This window comes from Papaver somniferum, chromosome 3 (genome assembly GCF_003573695.1).
Source record: "Papaver somniferum cultivar HN1 chromosome 3, ASM357369v1, whole genome shotgun sequence".
Classification (NCBI taxonomy): Eukaryota; Viridiplantae; Streptophyta; class Magnoliopsida; order Ranunculales; family Papaveraceae; genus Papaver; species Papaver somniferum.
Window position 1 is genome coordinate 203,235,213 of NC_039360.1, and position 19,475 is coordinate 203,254,687.

General features: G+C 38.1%; 1 protein-coding gene across 1 annotated transcript; it reads left to right on the forward strand.

Annotated features, from left to right (window-relative positions):
- The first annotated feature begins 1,048 nt into the window (after window positions 1–1,048).
- Window positions 1,049–13,449, forward strand: LOC113358451 (protein TSS-like). The gene is made up of 26 exons (XM_026602023.1): window positions 1,049–1,360; window positions 2,060–2,157; window positions 2,253–2,314; window positions 2,876–2,968; window positions 3,703–3,775; window positions 4,153–4,512; window positions 4,670–4,737; window positions 4,823–4,954; window positions 5,390–5,431; window positions 5,570–6,094; window positions 6,215–6,375; window positions 6,502–7,021; window positions 7,133–7,195; window positions 7,369–7,470; window positions 7,751–8,071; window positions 8,188–8,280; window positions 8,366–8,467; window positions 8,726–8,830; window positions 9,025–9,158; window positions 9,377–9,560; window positions 9,707–9,838; window positions 9,959–10,071; window positions 10,177–10,267; window positions 10,484–12,728; window positions 12,865–12,950; window positions 13,165–13,449. The coding sequence occupies exons 2-24, from the start codon at window positions 2,097–2,099 to the stop codon at window positions 12,602–12,604; spliced, it is 5,658 nt and encodes a 1,885-aa protein (XP_026457808.1). The 5' UTR covers window positions 1,049–1,360; window positions 2,060–2,096; the 3' UTR covers window positions 12,605–12,728; window positions 12,865–12,950; window positions 13,165–13,449.
- Window positions 13,450–19,475: the final 6,026 nt, after the last annotated feature.

Here is a 19,475-nt window from a genome sequence, read left to right on the forward strand (position 1 = left end):
AGATACGAGTATCACATGCATTTTAATTTATTTATCCGGGAAAAAAAATCAGGCAAACAATCGACATAGTTGCTAAACTATATTGTTTAACTTTCACAATCTAGTTTAAATCTTCTCGGAAATCGCTAAATTTAGCCAAAGTGGCCTCACGGCAAGTCATCAAATTTAATTTTGTACACTGAAAAATGTAAATTTTAACATTTTTATTTGATTTGTCAAGTAGTTAATGGATGATCCTACTACCAGGCGTGTCAAAAATCTTAGCCTCGTTAAATGATTACGAAAATTAAATCAAAGGATGATATAAAATCACGTGAACACTTGTTAGAGAATGTGCACAAAATCAGATTTCATAACATCTACCATCGTTCCTAAAGTCTGTAAATTACCCTGAAAACAACTCGACTACATTGTTAATGGAAAACACATTCCAACAAGATTTAATTCAACCGTAGGCTATATGTTATTATTTTTAACTTTGCTATATCAATTTAAATTATTGCCATTTTTTTCCAGACAATATGTACAATAACCACCATTATGCTTGGCACTTCCGAATCTCTCTCCCAATAAGTGGCATTATCTTGGACCAACAAGTATTCCATCCCTAAGAAGAACATGGGACACATTTTTATGTGCTTTGTAAGTTGAAAAAAAAAGTTGGGGAACGGATTGGGGGTATGTTGCAGTAAACATATAATAACCCGATTTTACTGCTCAGGATTTTTGCGGTAATATTTATGGGTGTTGTTGCATCACTTTATATACCCACAAAAAAAGGGTAATGATGCATCATCATTTATCATTTTACATCAATTTATCGCAAAGTTTAAAATCCCGGTGGCATCGTAATTTTTTCCGCCTCAAAATATTTGTTTTCCATTGGAAAAAAAGAAGAGAAAGCTCGAATTAATAATATATTTGATAGATAATTACTGTTGAAAACAAATACTGTCACGAAATGCCATAATTCAGAATTCTGACCGTTTAATCTCCGCCCTTCCTTCCTTATCATACCCCCTTCTCTCTATATTTCCTCTCGTTTCTCACTTCACTTCTCTTCTCCTCTTCCTTTCTATCTCCTTTTTTTCCCCCTTCTCTCTCAATCTTATTTCTATCTTTCCCTCCCTAATGAGAGCTCGAAACGTAATTTTTAATGGTGAAGTCTTTGTTATCCTCTTTTAGTTGAACAAAGAGCGACCCTGCCTAAGTTTGCAGTTGTACTCATAAGTAACTGTTATTAATTGGGTATTGCTGTTACTACTTATTTCAGAGGTTTAATGGTGGATTTGAATATTCATTTCTGTCAACAAACCTAGTTTTTATCTAAAAAGCTGCAACCATTTCTGACTTTTATCCGGTAATTTCTTTCTTCTCCTTCTTCTTCTTCTTTTTTGTCCTTAAACTCCAACGAGGTACTATTGCATTAAGTCTTTTCTTTTTATCTACAACTGCAACCAAGCAGTTTGTTTTCTATTTTGGGTACTAGTTTATTTTCTTCTTTCCTGAAGATAAGGTTACCCTTTTTGGTTGTTTTCATTTTTGAAGTCTCTGCACACGAATCCCCCCATTAGTACATGAATCCCCATTAAAGAGTTGAATTTATTAAATGGGTTCTTATAAAGATTCTCTTTCAATTCACTGGTTTCTTTCCAAATATAACTCATAATTATCGTTAGATAGTTGACTCATGAAATGGGTTCCTTCAAAACTCTGTTTTTGCTCAAAATTTTGATTCAGTATTGAAGATAAGGGGTTTCTTAAACCCTGTATTAGTCATAAAATGAGTTCAAATAAAATGGGATTTTCTTAAACCTTGTGTTAATTCAAAATTTACATCAAATAAATCATGCTTAATTCATTAACTATAGTGTGAATTAAATTGAATATATTTAATATAATAAATCCCAAATTAGCTCGATGAACTAATTTACCTAGGGGTGGATACTAATGCACAGGTCCGGTGGCTAGTTACTTGAAAGTGATAAGCATTAAATATATTCACCATGCATATTCATAAATACATCAAGTGATACCAATTACCGTGTCTCTGTTGCAGGAAAAAAGTATAAAGCTAGATTAGTTAATAGCTGAAAATGGCGCCAAAGGCGGGTAGGGGAAAGTCGAAAGGCGAGAAGAAGAAGAAAGAAGAGAAGGGTAAGTTTTGACAAGTAACTTTTAAATATTAAAAACTTAACTTTTAATAAAAAACTGTAATTCTTATTATATATTTTTGCGTGTGAATGTTGTAGTTCTTCCCGTGGTAATGGATATTACTATAAATCTTCCCGACGATTCACGCATCGTTCTTAAGGTTAGATTCTGATGGAATTTTACTAGATTAATTGATATTCCATTTCTTGTTTTTTTTCTTCCATCGAATGAGGCTTTCTTATGCAGATTTATTATCAGTTCAGGTTGGACTTGGCAGGTGATTTATCATTTAAAAATAAAAAATACTTACAAAAAAAGAAAAAGAAAAGAAGCAGGAATATAATTTCACTAATGTATTTATTTTTTATCAATTTTTTTTAAAAAATGGCACAGCAAATAAGTGGACTTTTGGTGCATTTTAAATCCATTGATAGTACAAAATCAAATTTAAATGAATTTTCACCTAAAAACAAATCAACTCGGTTCAGTTGAAATACTTAGTATTCAGAATGTTACTGCAGTTAATGACCAAGTTTGAACAAAAAAGACAATTTGAATCAGCATTAAATACCAATTTGCTAAATTTAGGATATCTTTAAGACATGATTTAATTAATTACTGAAAAAGGGTATTAAAAGATTGTTGTCTTTTATATAGGAGTATTTTGAATTTTTTTATAAAAGTGAAGGACAGTTTGGTACTTAACGATATTTTGAAACAGGGCATATCAACGGACAGGATTATAGATGTTCGTCGGCTTTTGTCTGTCAATACGGTCACGTGTTGTGTTACCAACTTCTCGTTATCTCATGAGGTAAACTTCAAGGCGCATCTTAGTACAACCAAAAGTACTGTATCCAGGTTTGGACGCGTGGCACGTGTTCCGGACACGAATGTGTCAATTTGTTTTCATATTCCGCACGGATCTTAAACACGGTTTTCTCAAGATCCAAGTTTTAAGATTTACACTGGAAATTAAAAAGGAAAACTATTCCAATAACATCCGATTCCAAGTTTGAAATTGAAATATTCAATTTTTTACTTCCCGATTCTAAGAGGATATGCCAGCAGTAATCGGATCCACGAATTATCATATTATTATCTTCGCGAGACAGAATTAGCTTTAAGATTTCCCGGCATCTAATTATGGATCATCCGCACTAGAATCCATTTTGTGCGTGTTTATTTTGTGGTCATCGTATCATATAAGTTTGTCTAGAAAACCATGTGTGAGGTTGATTTATATCATGGTTTACGTGAAGCGGTTTAGTGGGACTTTTTTAATCAAAACGTATAAACTTGTTCAACTTCAATGTATGTAGATGTAGTTGATGGAACATCTTTTTCTGTATGTATTGTTTTTTAGTCTGAATTTGCGGAGCAAACCGTGATTACCATTTTCAAACTTGTTGGTTTGTGGTCTATGACTTCTTCTTTTACACAGACAGGTGCTTTTAACTGCAAGCATCACAGGGGACCACTATCACTCAAAATGACATTTTAGCTTGTTTAAGATTCACCTAATACAGTTCTGTCTTTCTTTTTCAGGTTAGAGGTCATCGATTGAAAGATACTGTCGACGTTTCTGCTCTGAAGCCCTGCGTGCTAACCCTAGTTGAAGGTAAAAAAAAATACTTATCTGATATCCCACTCTTGTCCATTGATGAACTTGCATTTCATGCCAAATTTGGGGACACAAAGTGTTACTTTCCTTTTACATGCATTGTAATTTTGAAAATAATAATGGTAAAGAACAAAGAATTTACAAAGGAGATGGGATCAATCAAAACCGAAAGACAAACAAGTGGAGAAATGGGGATAGAGAGCTAGTTGAATTTCTATATCATATCATCCTAACATAAACAACTATTAAACTTTATCGGACACAAATAATCAATGATACTACTTCGGTTTCATTTTAGCCTATTCCAGAAACCGATGGAGTATGGTATAACTACTGTCGTTGAATTACTTTTATTTTATTTTTTTTGCCCACAGAGGATTATGAGGAAGAAGAAGCAGCAGCACACGTTAGAAGATTACTGGATATTGTGTCATCCACCACTTGTTTTGGTCCATCAGGAACGAAAGAAGTGGTGGCGTCACCGCAAGGAAATAAGGATTGTAAGTGTGAAGCTTCTGGGAAAGTTGGCGGAGGAGGTGGTGCACAGGATAAGACCAGTACTGCTGAGCCACAATCTAATAAATCCCAGACGAACAATAACAAAGAATCTCTATCTTCGTCTCTAGGGAACGATGGTTCTATGGAAGCTGAAGGAGAGATGAGTAGTGCTTGCCCTAAGCTTGGAAGCTTTTACGAATTCTTCTCTCTTTCTCATCTTACTCCTCCCATTCAATGTTAGTCTACCTGTTTCTTTACTTGATTTCTTGTTTGTTTAAGAGTATGTCTGGTGATTTCAAAGTTAGTGTGATGTACGTTATGCAATTTGGTGCATTACTCTTTGTATGTTTCAAATTACTCATTACTAAACCTTATGCTGTAAAACAAATGCAGTTATAAGGAGGAATACGAGACAACGAGTAGACGGTGTATTGCTGGATGATCATTTGTTCTCCATGGAAGTGAGATTTTAAACATCGCTAGGATTTTGTTCCATGTCACTGCTACTTCTTAATCTTTAATGATATTACTTTCCAATTTTCACAGGTGAAACTCTGCAGCGGGAAGCTGGTTTTGGTCGAAGCATGTAGAAAGGGATTTTATAGTGTTGGGAAGCAGCGGATGTGGAGCCATAACCTTGTTGATTTGTTACGGCAGCTTAGTAGAGTGTTTGATAATGTTAGCCTTTTGCTCTTTCAAGCTGAATTCTTCTGGTTTTTGCATTTTGCATAGAGGGTCTTTCTTTTCCTTGCAGACTATTACAATTTTCTTGCATTTCTAACCCTTGACATCGAGAAAGAACTAGGTTATTGTGACTCAAATAACCCAAAAATATATGCAGCCTAGTTTTCTTGTTGATCATTAGTTTCAAAACCATCCGCTATCTATCATCTTCAGATTTTTGGTAGAATGTAGTTTGAAGAAGATGAAATGCACTGTCGGTATCAGTATTGTTCATCGTTGCTGTTCAAGTCTAAACCACCAAGACACCAGGGTTTTATGGATGCGTTGCTCTATCCTCTAAAATTTAAATACTACACCATATATGTGATTTCTTGCTTTACTGTTAATTTTTTTGACGTATCTAAAATGCCTTCACCTCTTATACATCAGGCGTATGATGAACTCATGAAAGCATTTTCAGAACGCAACAAGGTAATAAAAACCTCTTTACTGTTTCATCCTTATCTTTTGTGTTTGATACTGTTTAGTAGGATACGTAATTTCACTTCTACTTTCGGTACGATGTCTTTCATAATAGATACATACTTACACCTGCTTCCATTATTTCAGTTTGGAAATCTTCCATATGGTTTCCGTGCCAACACATGGCTTGTTCCTCCTGTTGCAACCCAACTGCCGTCAGTGTTTTGTCCGCTTCCCATGGAGGATGATATATGGGGAGGAAATGGTGGTGGCTTAGGAAGAGATGGCAAAAGTGATTTGATTCCTTGGGCTAATGAGCTGTCGTATCTGGCATATATGCCTTGCAATACTGCAGAGGAGAGGCAGATCCGAGATAGAAAAGCCTTCCTCCTTCACAGCTTATTTGTCGATGTTGCGATATTCAAAGCAATATCTGCTGTACGCCATGTAATGGAGAAGTTATCAGCGGCCCATTCTGTCAGAAGCGGAGTAAGCCTGCACAGTGAGACAGTAGGAGATTTGATCGTTACTGTCACAAAAGATGCTTCTGATGCAAGTGATAAGGTAGACACTAAGATTGACGGAAACCAAATGACAGGGGTTGAAACTAGGAACCTTGTCGAAAGAAATCTGTTGAAAGGAATCACAGCCGATGAAAATACAGCTGCCCATGTACGATCCTTATAAATGAACAATACCAATTCATTCTTGAGAATTATTATCTGCATTTATGATGTTTGTTTAATTTTTATTTGTTTTAAGTCTGTGTGCATTTCTGTTTTTCGCTTGCAGGACATTGCCACTTTAGGTGTTGTTAATGTAAGATACTGCGGATACATTTCAGTTGTCAAAGTTGTAAGGAAAGAACATACTGAAGAGGGTCATCCATTTGAGAGCAAAACTGAGATCATTGATCAACCCGAAGGAGGCGCTAATGCCCTAAATATAAACAGGTTTGTGTAGCCAGAAGTACTAGAAAATTTTGCCTCCCCTATTGGCCATTAAATTTTTGCCTAACCTTGCTCTTGGAACTTGCTAATTAATAATTATGCCGATTTTTGCATTGTTAATGGTTCCAGTTTGAGGTTGCTTCTTCACAAAAGATCAACTTCAGAACACAACAAAACACCATCAAATTCTCTAAGCTCTGAAGGCGATGAACTAAATGTAGCCCGGGCTTTTATTGAAAAAGTTTTGGAGAAGAGCTTAGAGAAGCTTCAGGAGGAGGAAGCTGACCAGGAAATATTTGTGCGGTGGGAGCTTGGTGCATGTTGGCTACAGCATTTGCAGGATCAAAACAATGCTGAAAAGGATAAAAAACCTTCCACAGAGAAGGCTAAGACTGAGACAAAAGTTGAAGGCCTTGGGAAACCTCTTAGGTTCCCTAAGAATCCTAAGAAAAAAACAGATGGAGCCAATCCGAAAGTGCCTGATGATGGGATATCAAAAAGTGAAGTTGTTGGAGATGCTGATAATGCCTCCACAGTAGAATCTCTGGGTGAAACCAAAGCCAGTGAAAATGAGCTTGCACTAAAGAGTGTGTTATCTGATGCAGCTTTTACACGGCTGAAAGATTCTGAAACAGGACTTCACCGCAAGGTACAGTAAACTTGTTGTTTATTACTACGTTTATATTTTACTAGTGTTTTGTCTTTTTGAAATATATGATCAAATGAAGCTTCTCGTACTAACATCAGACATGTATAACAGTCTCTGCAGGAACTAATTGAGATGTCTCAGAAATACTACAATGATGTTGCTCTTCCGAAGCTGGTAATTACTGAATATGCTTGTAATAGCTTCTGTGTTAACGAAATATATCGCAGTTATGTCTATATCCAGATTTCTGGCTGTCTAAATGTTTTCATTTGTACATACATGTGTAAATATATATGTAAATAGGCTGGAATTTTATCTTACTGGTACTCCTAAATTATCCATTACAGGTTGCTGACTTTGGCTCGCTAGAACTTTCACCAGTTGATGGTCGGACTCTAACAGATTTTATGCATACTAGAGGTCTTAGGATGCGCTCTCTGGGACAAGTTGTAAGTAGCTTCTCTCCCCATTCCTTTTGCTTCTATACCATGCAGTTATGTATATCCAAATATTGTTTTTAAATATAACACCAAGATATTCATACTCCTGGCTGCCCCATTCAATATTAGACGACGTACATTTCTGTGCCTATATCTGACAGTTTGAGCTGTCATATCAAGTGATTGTTAGCAAATAGATGCAATTCAAATATCTGTGGAACTCTCAAAAAAGGTGCATTTAGGGTCCTAATTTAATTGCTGCTTGCCTGTATATCTTCTCTTTAATCAGGTGAAGCTCTCAGAGAAGTTATCGCATGTGCAGTCTCTGTGTATTCATGAGATGATAGTAAGAGCTTTTAAGCACATTCTTCAAGCGGTGATATCTGCTGTCACTAATACTGAAGATATGGCTGTGTCAATAGCTGCTGCTTTGAATCTGATGCTTGGTATTACAGAACAAAATGCTGAAGCCAATCTCTCGTTCAATGTGCATACCCTTGTACGCAGATGGCTGCAATTGTTCTTGTTGAAGAGATTTGGCTGGGAGTTAAGCAGCATAAATTTCCGAGATGTTAGAAAATTTGCCCTTCTTCGGGGACTTTGCCATAAGGTAATTCTTTATCCAGTTACATAGACAGCGCAAGAAATATAAGCACTTCAACGTTTGAGATGGTGTTTAAGAAAGCTCCTGCAGTAAGTAATAGAAACTAAATCTGTCTCCTTTAGGTGGGGATTGAGCTGGCTCCTAGGGATTTTGATATGGATTCTCCAGATCCTTTCCGGAAAATAGACATTGTTAGCTTGGTACCAGTGCATAAGGTAATAAATCTTGTCATAACTGTAGTGATATAGGGGCTTTTAAACTATATCCAGATTCACTCATCGTCTCTGATTTTGTTTGCAGCAAGTTGCTTGCTCATCAGCAGATGGGCGACAACTCTTGGAGTCCTCGAAAACGGCTCTAGATAAAGGAAAACTTGAAGATGCCGTCAGTTATGGAACTAAGGTATTGGGTTCTAGAGACATTTCTTTTTAGAATGTCAATACTTATCATATGTTCATTTAGTCCTTAATCTGTTATGAATCTCGTGCGATCTTTGAACGGAATTAAATGCAGAACAGGATGTCTATCCCCAACCCTAAATTTATTGGATATGGAATCGAATATGATGTGCATTAACTCAAAAAGATTTTTTTACTGTATAAGAGAAGATCAAAATTTGCGGTTTTCAAATGAACTGGTTTGAATATGTGGTGTCTGCAGGCACTAGCTAAACTGGTAGCAGTTTGCGGACCCTATCATCGGATGACAGCTGGAGCCTACAGTCTTTTGGCTGTAGTTCTCTATCACACTGGGGACTTCAATCAGGTATAGTTAATTGAGGAGACCTCTTCCATGTTAAAATAATAATAATCTTACATTCAGTTAACACAAGTACACTCAAGTCATCTTTTGACTGTCCCAGGTACTTTATGTTAATTCCCAATCTTGGAAAAGTTTGATTTTATTTTTAGTACAAGTGCAGTGGATGTAGAGTAATTTAGAAGGTGTTCCATTCACAGGCTACAATTTACCAACAAAAAGCATTGGATATCAATGAGAGAGAGCTTGGACTTGATCATCCAGATACAATGAAGAGCTACGGAGATCTGGCAGTGTTCTATTACCGTCTTCAACACACTGAGCTGGCTCTCAAGTACGCCTCTCTCTCTCTCTATATATATATGTGTGTGCGTGTGTGTGTGTATGCGGTGGGTGCATGCGCGGGTGTGTGTTTGTGTTTTTTGTTATGAAGAATTTTTAATTTCCATTTGCATAAAAGCTCTAAACTTAGTTATATGCCAGGTGTTTGAATGTTCTCTTTTAGTTTTTTATTTGTTCTCACACTTTTATTTTGCATCTGTTGGTGATCAGGTACGTTAAACGTGCACTATATCTTCTACATCTGACTTGTGGTCCCTCTCATCCCAATACTGCTGCTACATATATCAATGTTGCTATGATGGAGGAAGGCCTAGGAAATGTGCATGTTGCATTAAGATATCTCCACAAAGCGCTGAAGTGCAATCAAAGATTACTTGGCCCAGATCATATTCAGGTCTCTTCCCTTCTGGCTAACCTTTCAATCTCATTTCATGCAATCCCAGTTACTTCTTTGGGTGGGATGGGGTTATATGTGCATTGCAGTTTGGGAATGTTTAGACCTTATTGGAGCTAAGCTCTTTCGTTTTCAATGCTCTCCAGACGGCTGCAAGTTACCATGCAATCGCAATTGCACTTTCCTTGATGGAGGCCTACCCGTTGAGTGTTCAGCACGAGCAGACAACTTTGCAAATTCTCAGAGCCAAGCTTGGCCCAGATGACCTGCGTACTCAAGTATGCTCTCTCTCTCTCTCTCTCTCTCTCTCTCTCTCTCTCTCTCTCATATTTACTAGTAAACTACTTTTACCTGTCCTCATTCCTAAAATTCAATAAAAACATTGTAAAACAACGTAGGACGCTGCTGCTTGGCTGGAGTACTTCGAGTCTAAAGCTTTTGAACAGCAAGAAGCTGCTCGCAATGGGACAAGAAAGCCTGATGCATCCATAGCTAGCAAAGGCCACTTAAGGTTTACTATCTATGTTGTCACTAGTTGAAAAGTCAGACATCTTGGTTGAACCTGGGTATTGTTTGCGTCTTTTTTGATGTCATCCTTTTTTATTTATTTGAACAGTGTATCAGATCTGCTTGATTACATAAACCCTAATCAAGATACTAAAGGAAGAGATGCTGAGGCGATGAGAAGGAAAAGTCTTAGTGCGAAGGTAAGGGGAATTTATCCTTTTCTTGCGGTTCTGTCCATCTATATTGACTGAACATCAAATACCTAATTAATGTCCTGGCTACTATTTTTCTGTTGGGTCGTGAAGGTATTCATTGTTTCCCTGTCTTATTATTCATGGACTGATTATAAATGAATTTTGTGTTGTGTTGGTGTTTCTCTATTGAAAGTTGTCCTTGAACTTCAATTGTTTTTGCAGGTTAAGGTACAGTCCCCCCAGAATACCAGTGTGGCAGGTTCCGATGAATCTCCAAAATATACTCCTAAAGAAGTTTCAGATGAAGAGAAAGAAGTCCTTGAACCTATCAGAAATGAGGTGGTCGCTCAGGAAATTGGCAGTCCGCCAGCTCTGCATGAGCAAACTGCTGTTCAAGAATCTGCACAAGAAATCCACAACGTTGTCCATGAAATCTCACCAGAAGCAATTGCTGGGGGAGAAGAGGGTTGGCAGTCTGTTCAACGGCCAAGATCAGCTGGATCATCGGGCCATCGGATAAGGCAAAGACGTGCAAACATTGGCAAGGTGCATAACTATCAGAAGAAAGATGCGGTTGTGGATACAGATCATTCTAAAGTGAAGAACGTTCACCCAAACAGCCGGCACTACCTGTTAAAGAAACGGGCAGTAGCTCCTGGAAGCTATGCAGAGCATCAACCTTTAAAGAGCCCGACATCAAGTGCTAAATTCAGCCGCAAAATAGTTAAGACTGTTGCTTACAGAGTCAAGTCGGTGCCACCTGCTAGCAATACTGAGATAACAGATAATCCCAAGGCTGGAGGTGAGAGCAAAAATCTTCCTCAAGAACCATCTGTAACTTCTGCACCAAGTGAACCAGCTCCTCAAGTAGCGGGTCTTGGAAAATCACCATCTTACAAGGAAGTAGCGCTGGCCCCGCCTGGCACAATTGTTAAGATGCAGGTCAGGATATCACAGACTGATCTTCCAAGGAACGGGGAGCCGAGTCATGATAAACTGGGAGAGACTATAAATGAAGCCAAGGATGTGGAATCTGTGACCATGGAAATGGAAAAGGTCAAAGAAGAGAAAGGCGAAAAATCAAAATATAAGCCTGCAGTTGACAGGAAGCAAGAAGAAAGTGGACCCCAGGATGTGAAGGGAGATAACCATACTGAGGTACCATCTTTAGAGATCAAAATTCTTGCACCTGGTGCCAATGAAAATAACAAGGGGTTAAGCATCGAAATTGCTAATAATGATCCGAGTTCGAATAGAGTTCTCATCGATGAGCGATCTGAGAGTTTCATGTCCAGCAGCGTCGATGCCACAAGCACAATTTCTAATCAAGGGGAGGATCTTAAAGAAAAGTCCTTGGATTTGGGTTCAGCAGACGTCAGAGATATGCCGAACAAGAAATTATCTGCATCCGCAGCTCCATTCAGCCCATCTCCAATCATTGTACGTGGTCCTCCCATTCCCATGATGAACATCAGTATACCTCCTGGTGCCTCTGTTGTTCCAGCTGTCACAGCGTGGCAAATGACCATGGGCCTTCATGCTGGATCCCCAAACACTGCGGGTCCTGTGTGCACCTCTCCTCACCACCCATACCCACCCCCATCTCGAAGTCCAAACATGATCCACCCTATGCCATTCATGTACCCTCCCTACTCTCAAGGCCAAGCAATACCGACAAGCACATTTCCCATCACGAGTGGACCATTTCATTTAAATCATCATTTAGCATGGCAATGCAATATGAACCCTAATGCTTCAGAGTATGTACCAGGAACTGTGTGGCCTGGTTGCCATCCAATGCATTTCTCTGTAGTCCCACCTGTCATCGAGCCTATTTGTGATCCTATTATGGGATCAAACATGCAGTCTGTGGTTCCCGAGGGCCCACCTTTAACTTCACCCGTGCCATTAGAGACAGAGAGCGGGGTAGTCAAAATGGAACCTGGTGCTGCATTGTTGGATTCAGTGGATACAGGGACCACGATAGCGGAAGTCGACCCAGAAAATAAGTCAGATAATGGTAACTCAAGATCTTGTAGCACTGGTAGAATGGGGAGTGAAATACATTACAAAAAAGAGAAGGTCGAAAGCAGTCATAATAAGCATCATGTGTTAGGACACAGTCGGAAGGCTGATGATGAAGGAAGTTTCAATATTTTGTTGAGAGGAAGAAGAAACCGGAAACAGACACTTCGAATGCCAATAAGTCTATTGAATAAACCATATGGGTCACAATCCTTCAAAGTTATTTATAACAGAGTAGTGAGAGGAAATGAAGTTCCAAAAGCTGTGGTGGAAGATCATTCGTCACCAAGTAAAGACATAAATGCTACTGTCATGTAAGAGGATTTGCCAAAACTGTTAGAAAGTAGAAGATACATTGTTGTGTTTCAAGTAAAAGAAGAAGAAAGCGAAAGAGTCTAAAGTACCAAGTTATTTCGAACAAGTTAGGCCAAAAAAAGTGCAGGTAAATTGGCTTTCATAGATTTATAGACTCAAGATATTACTGCCCTCCTGTCTTAATATGACTTGTGCTATTCTGTGCACAGTTTACTGTGTTTGTGGCTTTGAACTGATACCTGCTTTCTAAATCAATGGCGTAGGATTTTGGTGCTTCAACCCCTTCTCGACTGCACAATCTACAATGATGTTTTTTTTTTTGGTGAAGCAGCAACACTAGGCTAATCAGGTTTTTCCATTTTTATTCCATTCTTTGGCACAAATACAAACATGCTTGCTAGTATATATACACTTACAGTTTTACAACATCACATACTTGTTCTGAAATCAGCCTTTTTCTGAGGGTCCGGAGTAATTTTTTTTTACTTTATTAGCCGAATTGTTGCTAATTTCTTGAGTTGCAGTCTGTACACGATTGACCTATGTTTCCAATTGATCTGCAGGTTCACAACAGTAAATTCTTTTTTTCTTATTTGCTATCGCGAGAAGTTGGAGGGAGTCTGAAGAACCCATTTGGGTTCCCAAGGGATGGCGATTTTTTGATATCAATATGATTAAGGTTTATTTTGAACTTCCACAGTAGAATATTTTTGACAGGTTTTTTGCAAAATTAAACTAATAAATCTAGTTATTCATATTAATTATTTACCGCAACAATGTTGCCCAAAAGAAATAATGTTGAAACAGTTTAGTTTATTGAAAGTTTTCATTGTCTATTTATAAATGCATCAGAGAACCCACTTTTTTTGTTACTGTTTCTGCAGTTACAGGCATGATGAAATGTCCGATTATTCCATTGTTAAGTTCCACAAATGGCACATTGCTGATTTTGAATTTGTTCCAAATAAATTTGCAAACTGAGTCTGCTTTGTTTACACCTGACTTTCTTCTGCTGCTATTATACACCAACCTGTTGATCTATAAACAAATGGTTGATCCCCTTAACATACAACTCAGATGCCTTAATATTTATAGGTTGCGGACTTTCTTGTTGGTGGTTGGCCATCTTGCTTAGTGTCACACCCGCAAATGCACCTTGTAAATTTCTGGCACGGATGTACACGGCAGCAACGTACATAGTTCAGTGAATCAAGCTTCACCTACTATTATTTCAGCCTTTTGCACCAGTGCAAATAACACTCACTTACATAGTTCTGCAACGGAAGTCTTTAGTCTTCTTTCACTTCTCTTTTCTTCTCAAATGCTTACCATAAAGCATTACTTACCAATAAAAAGAAAAAAAAAAGAAAAAAAAGTTTACCATAAAGCATTCAAACATCGTCGTACATTCACTAACACAATCAGCCAACCAAGAACACTTAGAACATGACACAATTAACCCATTTTATTGCACCAAAGGGAAGATATATAAAACTTGTCCACTTAGAAACTTACACAGACTTGTTCCTCTTGAATCAAGCATTAACCTTCACAAAACTCTCTCAATCTCCTATGTAAGCATTAACTTAACAAAAAAAAAAAAAGCCTGCCGATTTTCCTATGCCTTTGTACTATTTATACAACAGATACAATGGCCAAAAAAACCATGCACAACACTTGTACACGCATGGGACATCCATCTGTCCCATAGGGTAGTTCCATAACTGCCAATAACTATGTCAACTGGCCAGTTTCTTCTCTAATTCGAGCCAGCCTTCTACTCTTGTTCTCAAGCAGTTATAAACAGTCGCTCACGCTTATAAAATTCCTTTATAACCATTCTCCTTTATTTCACACATTTGGCACACTTGTAAAGCAAACAACCAACTCCTAACCGTCACTTGAGCTTGGCATTACTGAACTTGGTCTTGAATCAATGCTCAGCCAACATGGTCCTGTAGTTGTTTTGGCCTAAGAAAATGTACAACTAACATTGCGCTACAATCCTCTCGGCCATTCTTTTAGCTCATTCTGGTTATTCATGCGTCATATGCTTCACTTAGCCAATTTGCTCGACAATAGCAATGCCTACTCTTGCATTACTAGTCTGTTTGCACTGTCCAAGCTTTAGCCAACCTTGAACTAATGCATAGGCCAACTCTTGGCCTATTCTACAATCTTGCATCATCCTTGAGTTTGGGCCAACTCAATTCCATGAATATGCCTTATGCCAACATCGCATGTTGCATTTGTCACTTTGGCCTTGTCTTTCCTTTCCCTCAATGAAGTTTCATTGTGTCGGCCAATAAGCTTCATTACGTGGAAAATATCCTTACAGTGTAGCGTCATCTTTTCACTTCACTTGCCATGCGGGGTACCATATCTTAGCGCTTAACAGTCTATGCAGTGTAGTGCCATCTTAGCCATTTACTGACTAGGCCGCTATGCTATAACGCGCCATCTTGGATGTTCATTAGCCTGACCGGTCATAGACCTATCCCACCCAATCTGTTCAATGTACTCGTTGAACACGACCTAGTATAAACACTATACTTGTCTTAAACCTTCGATGCATGCATTCTCGGAAACCTCTCTGAAATTCAGCAATCTTTGTTGACTTTCGCAAAGCGACCTTAGCCAACTTTCACGCCTTAGTATCAGCATCACTTAGCTTTAATGCCTTGTTATTGATCTCACATACTTGCGCCACTTCTCGGCATCGTGCACTACGCTTCAACTGCTACTCAAATCATGCATCAATACCCAATTGCAAACTTGAAATTTCTTCTTATCCAATTCCTTTACTAGGATTGAATTTCATTTGAATCATTTACGCCTAAGTGCACGCACGAAATTATTCTTCCCAAACTAACCACTACGATCATTGACATAGTCTCGCCTCCCAACTTTTCCTTCTCCATCTAACTCAACATGACAAGGACTTATAAACGACTTGGACTTCATCTTCAATCAATTTTTCTGGCGCATACCTTGGACTGTTTTCCTCTATGCCCTTCGTTAAGCACGTCACAAAGTGCACAATGGTTTCCTTTGCATAGTTACTCGAATCTTACACTTCATGCCTCGCAAATTCTGATTATGAAAAAACCATTCAAGAACTCATTTCTCTGAATGTGGCCACTAAGTATAAACTCTCTATACTTAGGCCATTTTGCATACCCGAATCAGAAACGTGCGAGTTTTCTTTGCCTAACTCGCTAAAGCAAAACTATTGAGTTGGACATCCCATCTGCACAACTGTGACTAACTATCTTTGGGCATAACGTAGCTAACCCTTTAGTTTGTCCATACGCCATGTCTTCAAAGCCAATATGTCTCCAACTATTCCTTTGAACTGCATTGCTACGTTGCCTGGAAAAAGTGTGTCTTTCTCTAGGCCATGAGGAAGATTCCTAGACGGAGAAGAGAAGGAGGAAGAAAGAAACGAAGTCTGGAAAAGAAAAACCCTAAAATTCAAATTCTGAGTACTTGAATGATCTTCAAACTTCTCCATCATGTTTCATGGTTTGTCGTCTGTGGAAGGAAAACAGACGAAGACGATGGGAAATAAAAGAGGGAAAAGAAAAAAGAAAACTGTCCGTCAAAAAAGAGTAATACGAAATTCGATGAGTGAACCTCCGTTTCTCTATTTGACAAATATACCCTTCACGATTTCGAAATATTACGCATCATATAAAGTACTCAGACTTTTAATTTGAGGGTTTATCTTGTATTATCAAGTAGACACCAAGTTTGTGACCAACCAAAAAAAAAGGCTTCAACAAAAATACCTCATTTCTTTATATTAGTAAGATAAATGCATATATTTATTGAGTTCAGCCAGGTGAAGCTTGCAAATACAGCCACATACATATGTATAAGAAGTGAGGCATAAGAATTCTCTAGGTTCCCATTATATATCTTAAATCCCTTACGGAATGCAGATACATCAAAGTATAATATTATGAATACTGGAGTAGCAATATTGATTTTACGGTTTTCACCCTAAGCTAAAAACCACCATCAACATTAAGTCTCATGCTTAGCACGTAACAGTGACATTGTTGCGTGGTAAGCATTAGATGGTGACAGACGAAAAATAAATAAATAAATACTTTTAGCTAAGTCGTAGGATATTACCACAAAGGCAGGCTTGAACTTCCTTAGCAGTCGCGCTGGTGAAGAAGCTATCAATCCGCAAGAGGAGAGGTGGCAGCAAGCATGTCAGGAGAGTCCATCATAGGTGGCACGGCTTGTTAGGGATTTCTCAGGTGTGCGTACGTTAAATGAAAACCTTCTTTTCATTCTTGGATTAGGAAATCAGTTTGGCATAAAGATGCACTTGTATTCCTTTATTTATTTAGCAAAAGTCTTCCAAATCATGTAACGAAAGTATGGACGCTGCTCTTTTACGACGAATCGCGTAGCTGAGATATCGCCTACGATAGCTGAGATGTGTGTTATGGCCATCAATTAAGAGATGATGGTAGATCAAGAGTACCACTTGCAGGCGGTATCAGGTAATTTTAGATAAAATATGGAATACCAAATGACTATGGGATAATGGCTCAAGTTGTAGCTCCTCTTATTGTAACGGTAAGTAGTACGACGATATATATGAATTGAGCGATTGAATCAGCAACAACAGGCTTACATGATGGTAATAACGTCTTGTTAATGTTCCCGTGCCCCATCGCTCCTTTACATCTAGCAAGTATCTTTTCATTTCCGAGTCGTGGGTATCCATCTAGGGTAGTCCTCGTCAGATATCATCGTCGACGGAGTAACTAATATAACAACACCAACTAGTTGTCCCATAAAAGTAGTAACGGGTAATGGATATCGTTCATCTTGTTTCTTAGAGCTGGTAACGGACAAGCATTGAACAACAACAACGACACGAGATGATGACTTGATCCATAGTGGGTTAACACCAATGCAGAAAACAAGAGACGCCGGAAGAAGATGGTGGTCATCTTAGTAACCTTCTTGATGTAGACCGAGGCATATAGGACTCTGGTGTAGAAATTTATTAATATCTTCTCATGATGTTGATCAACAATTGTTAGAGCACTGCTCGATTGAAATCGCAAGCGTTTCTATATCAAGCTTGTTTGTCAAATTTAGTTGATCAAAACTATATACTTGATTTCTACTCTACTTATAGTTATGTCTCGGATTAGGATAGAATGTGTAGTTGAGCTTTATACTTCACAACATTCACCAATTGAAGACGAAGATCTATTGAGGAGCTTGGGGGAACTTCATCAACAATAGGTATGTGGAGACTAAAACTTATCTATCACTCAGAAGTCTATTATATTCTATCTTCTAATGAGACTAAGTCGTATAGCTATATAGACTTTTACATTATACACATTTGATATTTCGAGCTGAGTTTATCTCGCTAATCTATTTCTCGAAATATATGTTAACTTGGTTAGAGATCAACTGCATTCCATTCCGAAGTTAACTTGTAGTAGGCTGGTGTCTGTAGCGGCTTAATACAGTGTGGTGTTCAAAGCTGGACTAGGTTCCGGGGTTTTTCTGCATTTGCGGTTTCCTCGTTAATAAAATTTCTGGTGTATGTGTTATTTCTTTTCCGCATTATATTTGTTTATATAATTGAAATATCACAGGTTGCGCATAGTTCAATCAGTTGATAAATCCGACCTTGTTTGTTGGATATAACTTAATTGACACTTGGGCATTGGTCTTTGGTACCGTCCAAGTTATTTCTCATATCAATCAAGGTCACGGATTTCTATTTGTTCGATTTGTTGATTGTATTGAGAAATAGAGATAAATATCTTAGATATATTTCTCGATTGAGTCTCGCTTTTAAGTTTGTGATCTCGGAATTATATTGGAGTTTAGTCCATACAGATTGTCGAACGAATTATTGGGTGTGGTTGTTATACCCCCGATTTTACAGCAAAAAATATAGATATTGAAATTGAACAATGTAGTCAATATCAGCAGCAGGCTTAGAGCAGATAGATAGAAATCACAAATATCCAGAGTCGTCCTCTCCGGAATCCCTTTTAGGGTTTAGCGACTATCAAAAACTTCATTGGGATTCGTAAATCCAGGTCCAATTATCTTTTATCTTGATAACTTGAGTATCCTTGTTCGGTTGTTGACTTATCAGTTGAACAAGATAAATATTAATCATCAAATTTCTCTTCGTCTCGTACTTTGTTGATTCCACAGGTTTTATACTTGTGAGGTGCATAATAATCTAGGCTTCACTTCGGGTTGCATAAGTCTGGATTTTGAGGATAGCCAGACTTCTGTCAAGTTGCTATCGATTTCCATCACCTGGATCTTTCATTTGATCTGATCATCCGTTTAGATCGTAAATCAGGAAATCAATTATAAGCTTAATATGTGGGAGGCAGATTTGGTTTCAAGTCTTCAATTGAGTTGAGGCAACTCTTAGTTGCTAGGACTCCTTCTAAGGGAATCAATTGCGCGGATTCCTGCTGGGATTCAAGAGGCGCAAGGAGCGTGAGTGTATCTGAATCAGTGGTATACTGAGTTCGGGATCAACTACATTCCAAACCGAAGTTAATGGTAGTAGGCTAGTGTCTGTGGCGGCTTAATACAGTTTGGTGTTCAATCTGGACTAGGTCCCGGGGTTTTTCCGCATTTGCAGTTTCCTCGTTAACAAAATTTCTGGTATATGTGTTATTTCTTTTTTCACATTATATTGTTTATCTCTATAATTGAAATATCACAGGTCGTGCATTGATCAATCAAAGTAGATACGTCCGAGCTAGTTTGTTGGATAAGACTTGATTGATCCTTAGATATTGGTCTTTGGTACCATCCAAGACTCTCTTTGTAGTTAGGTTTACGGATTCAGTTCTGT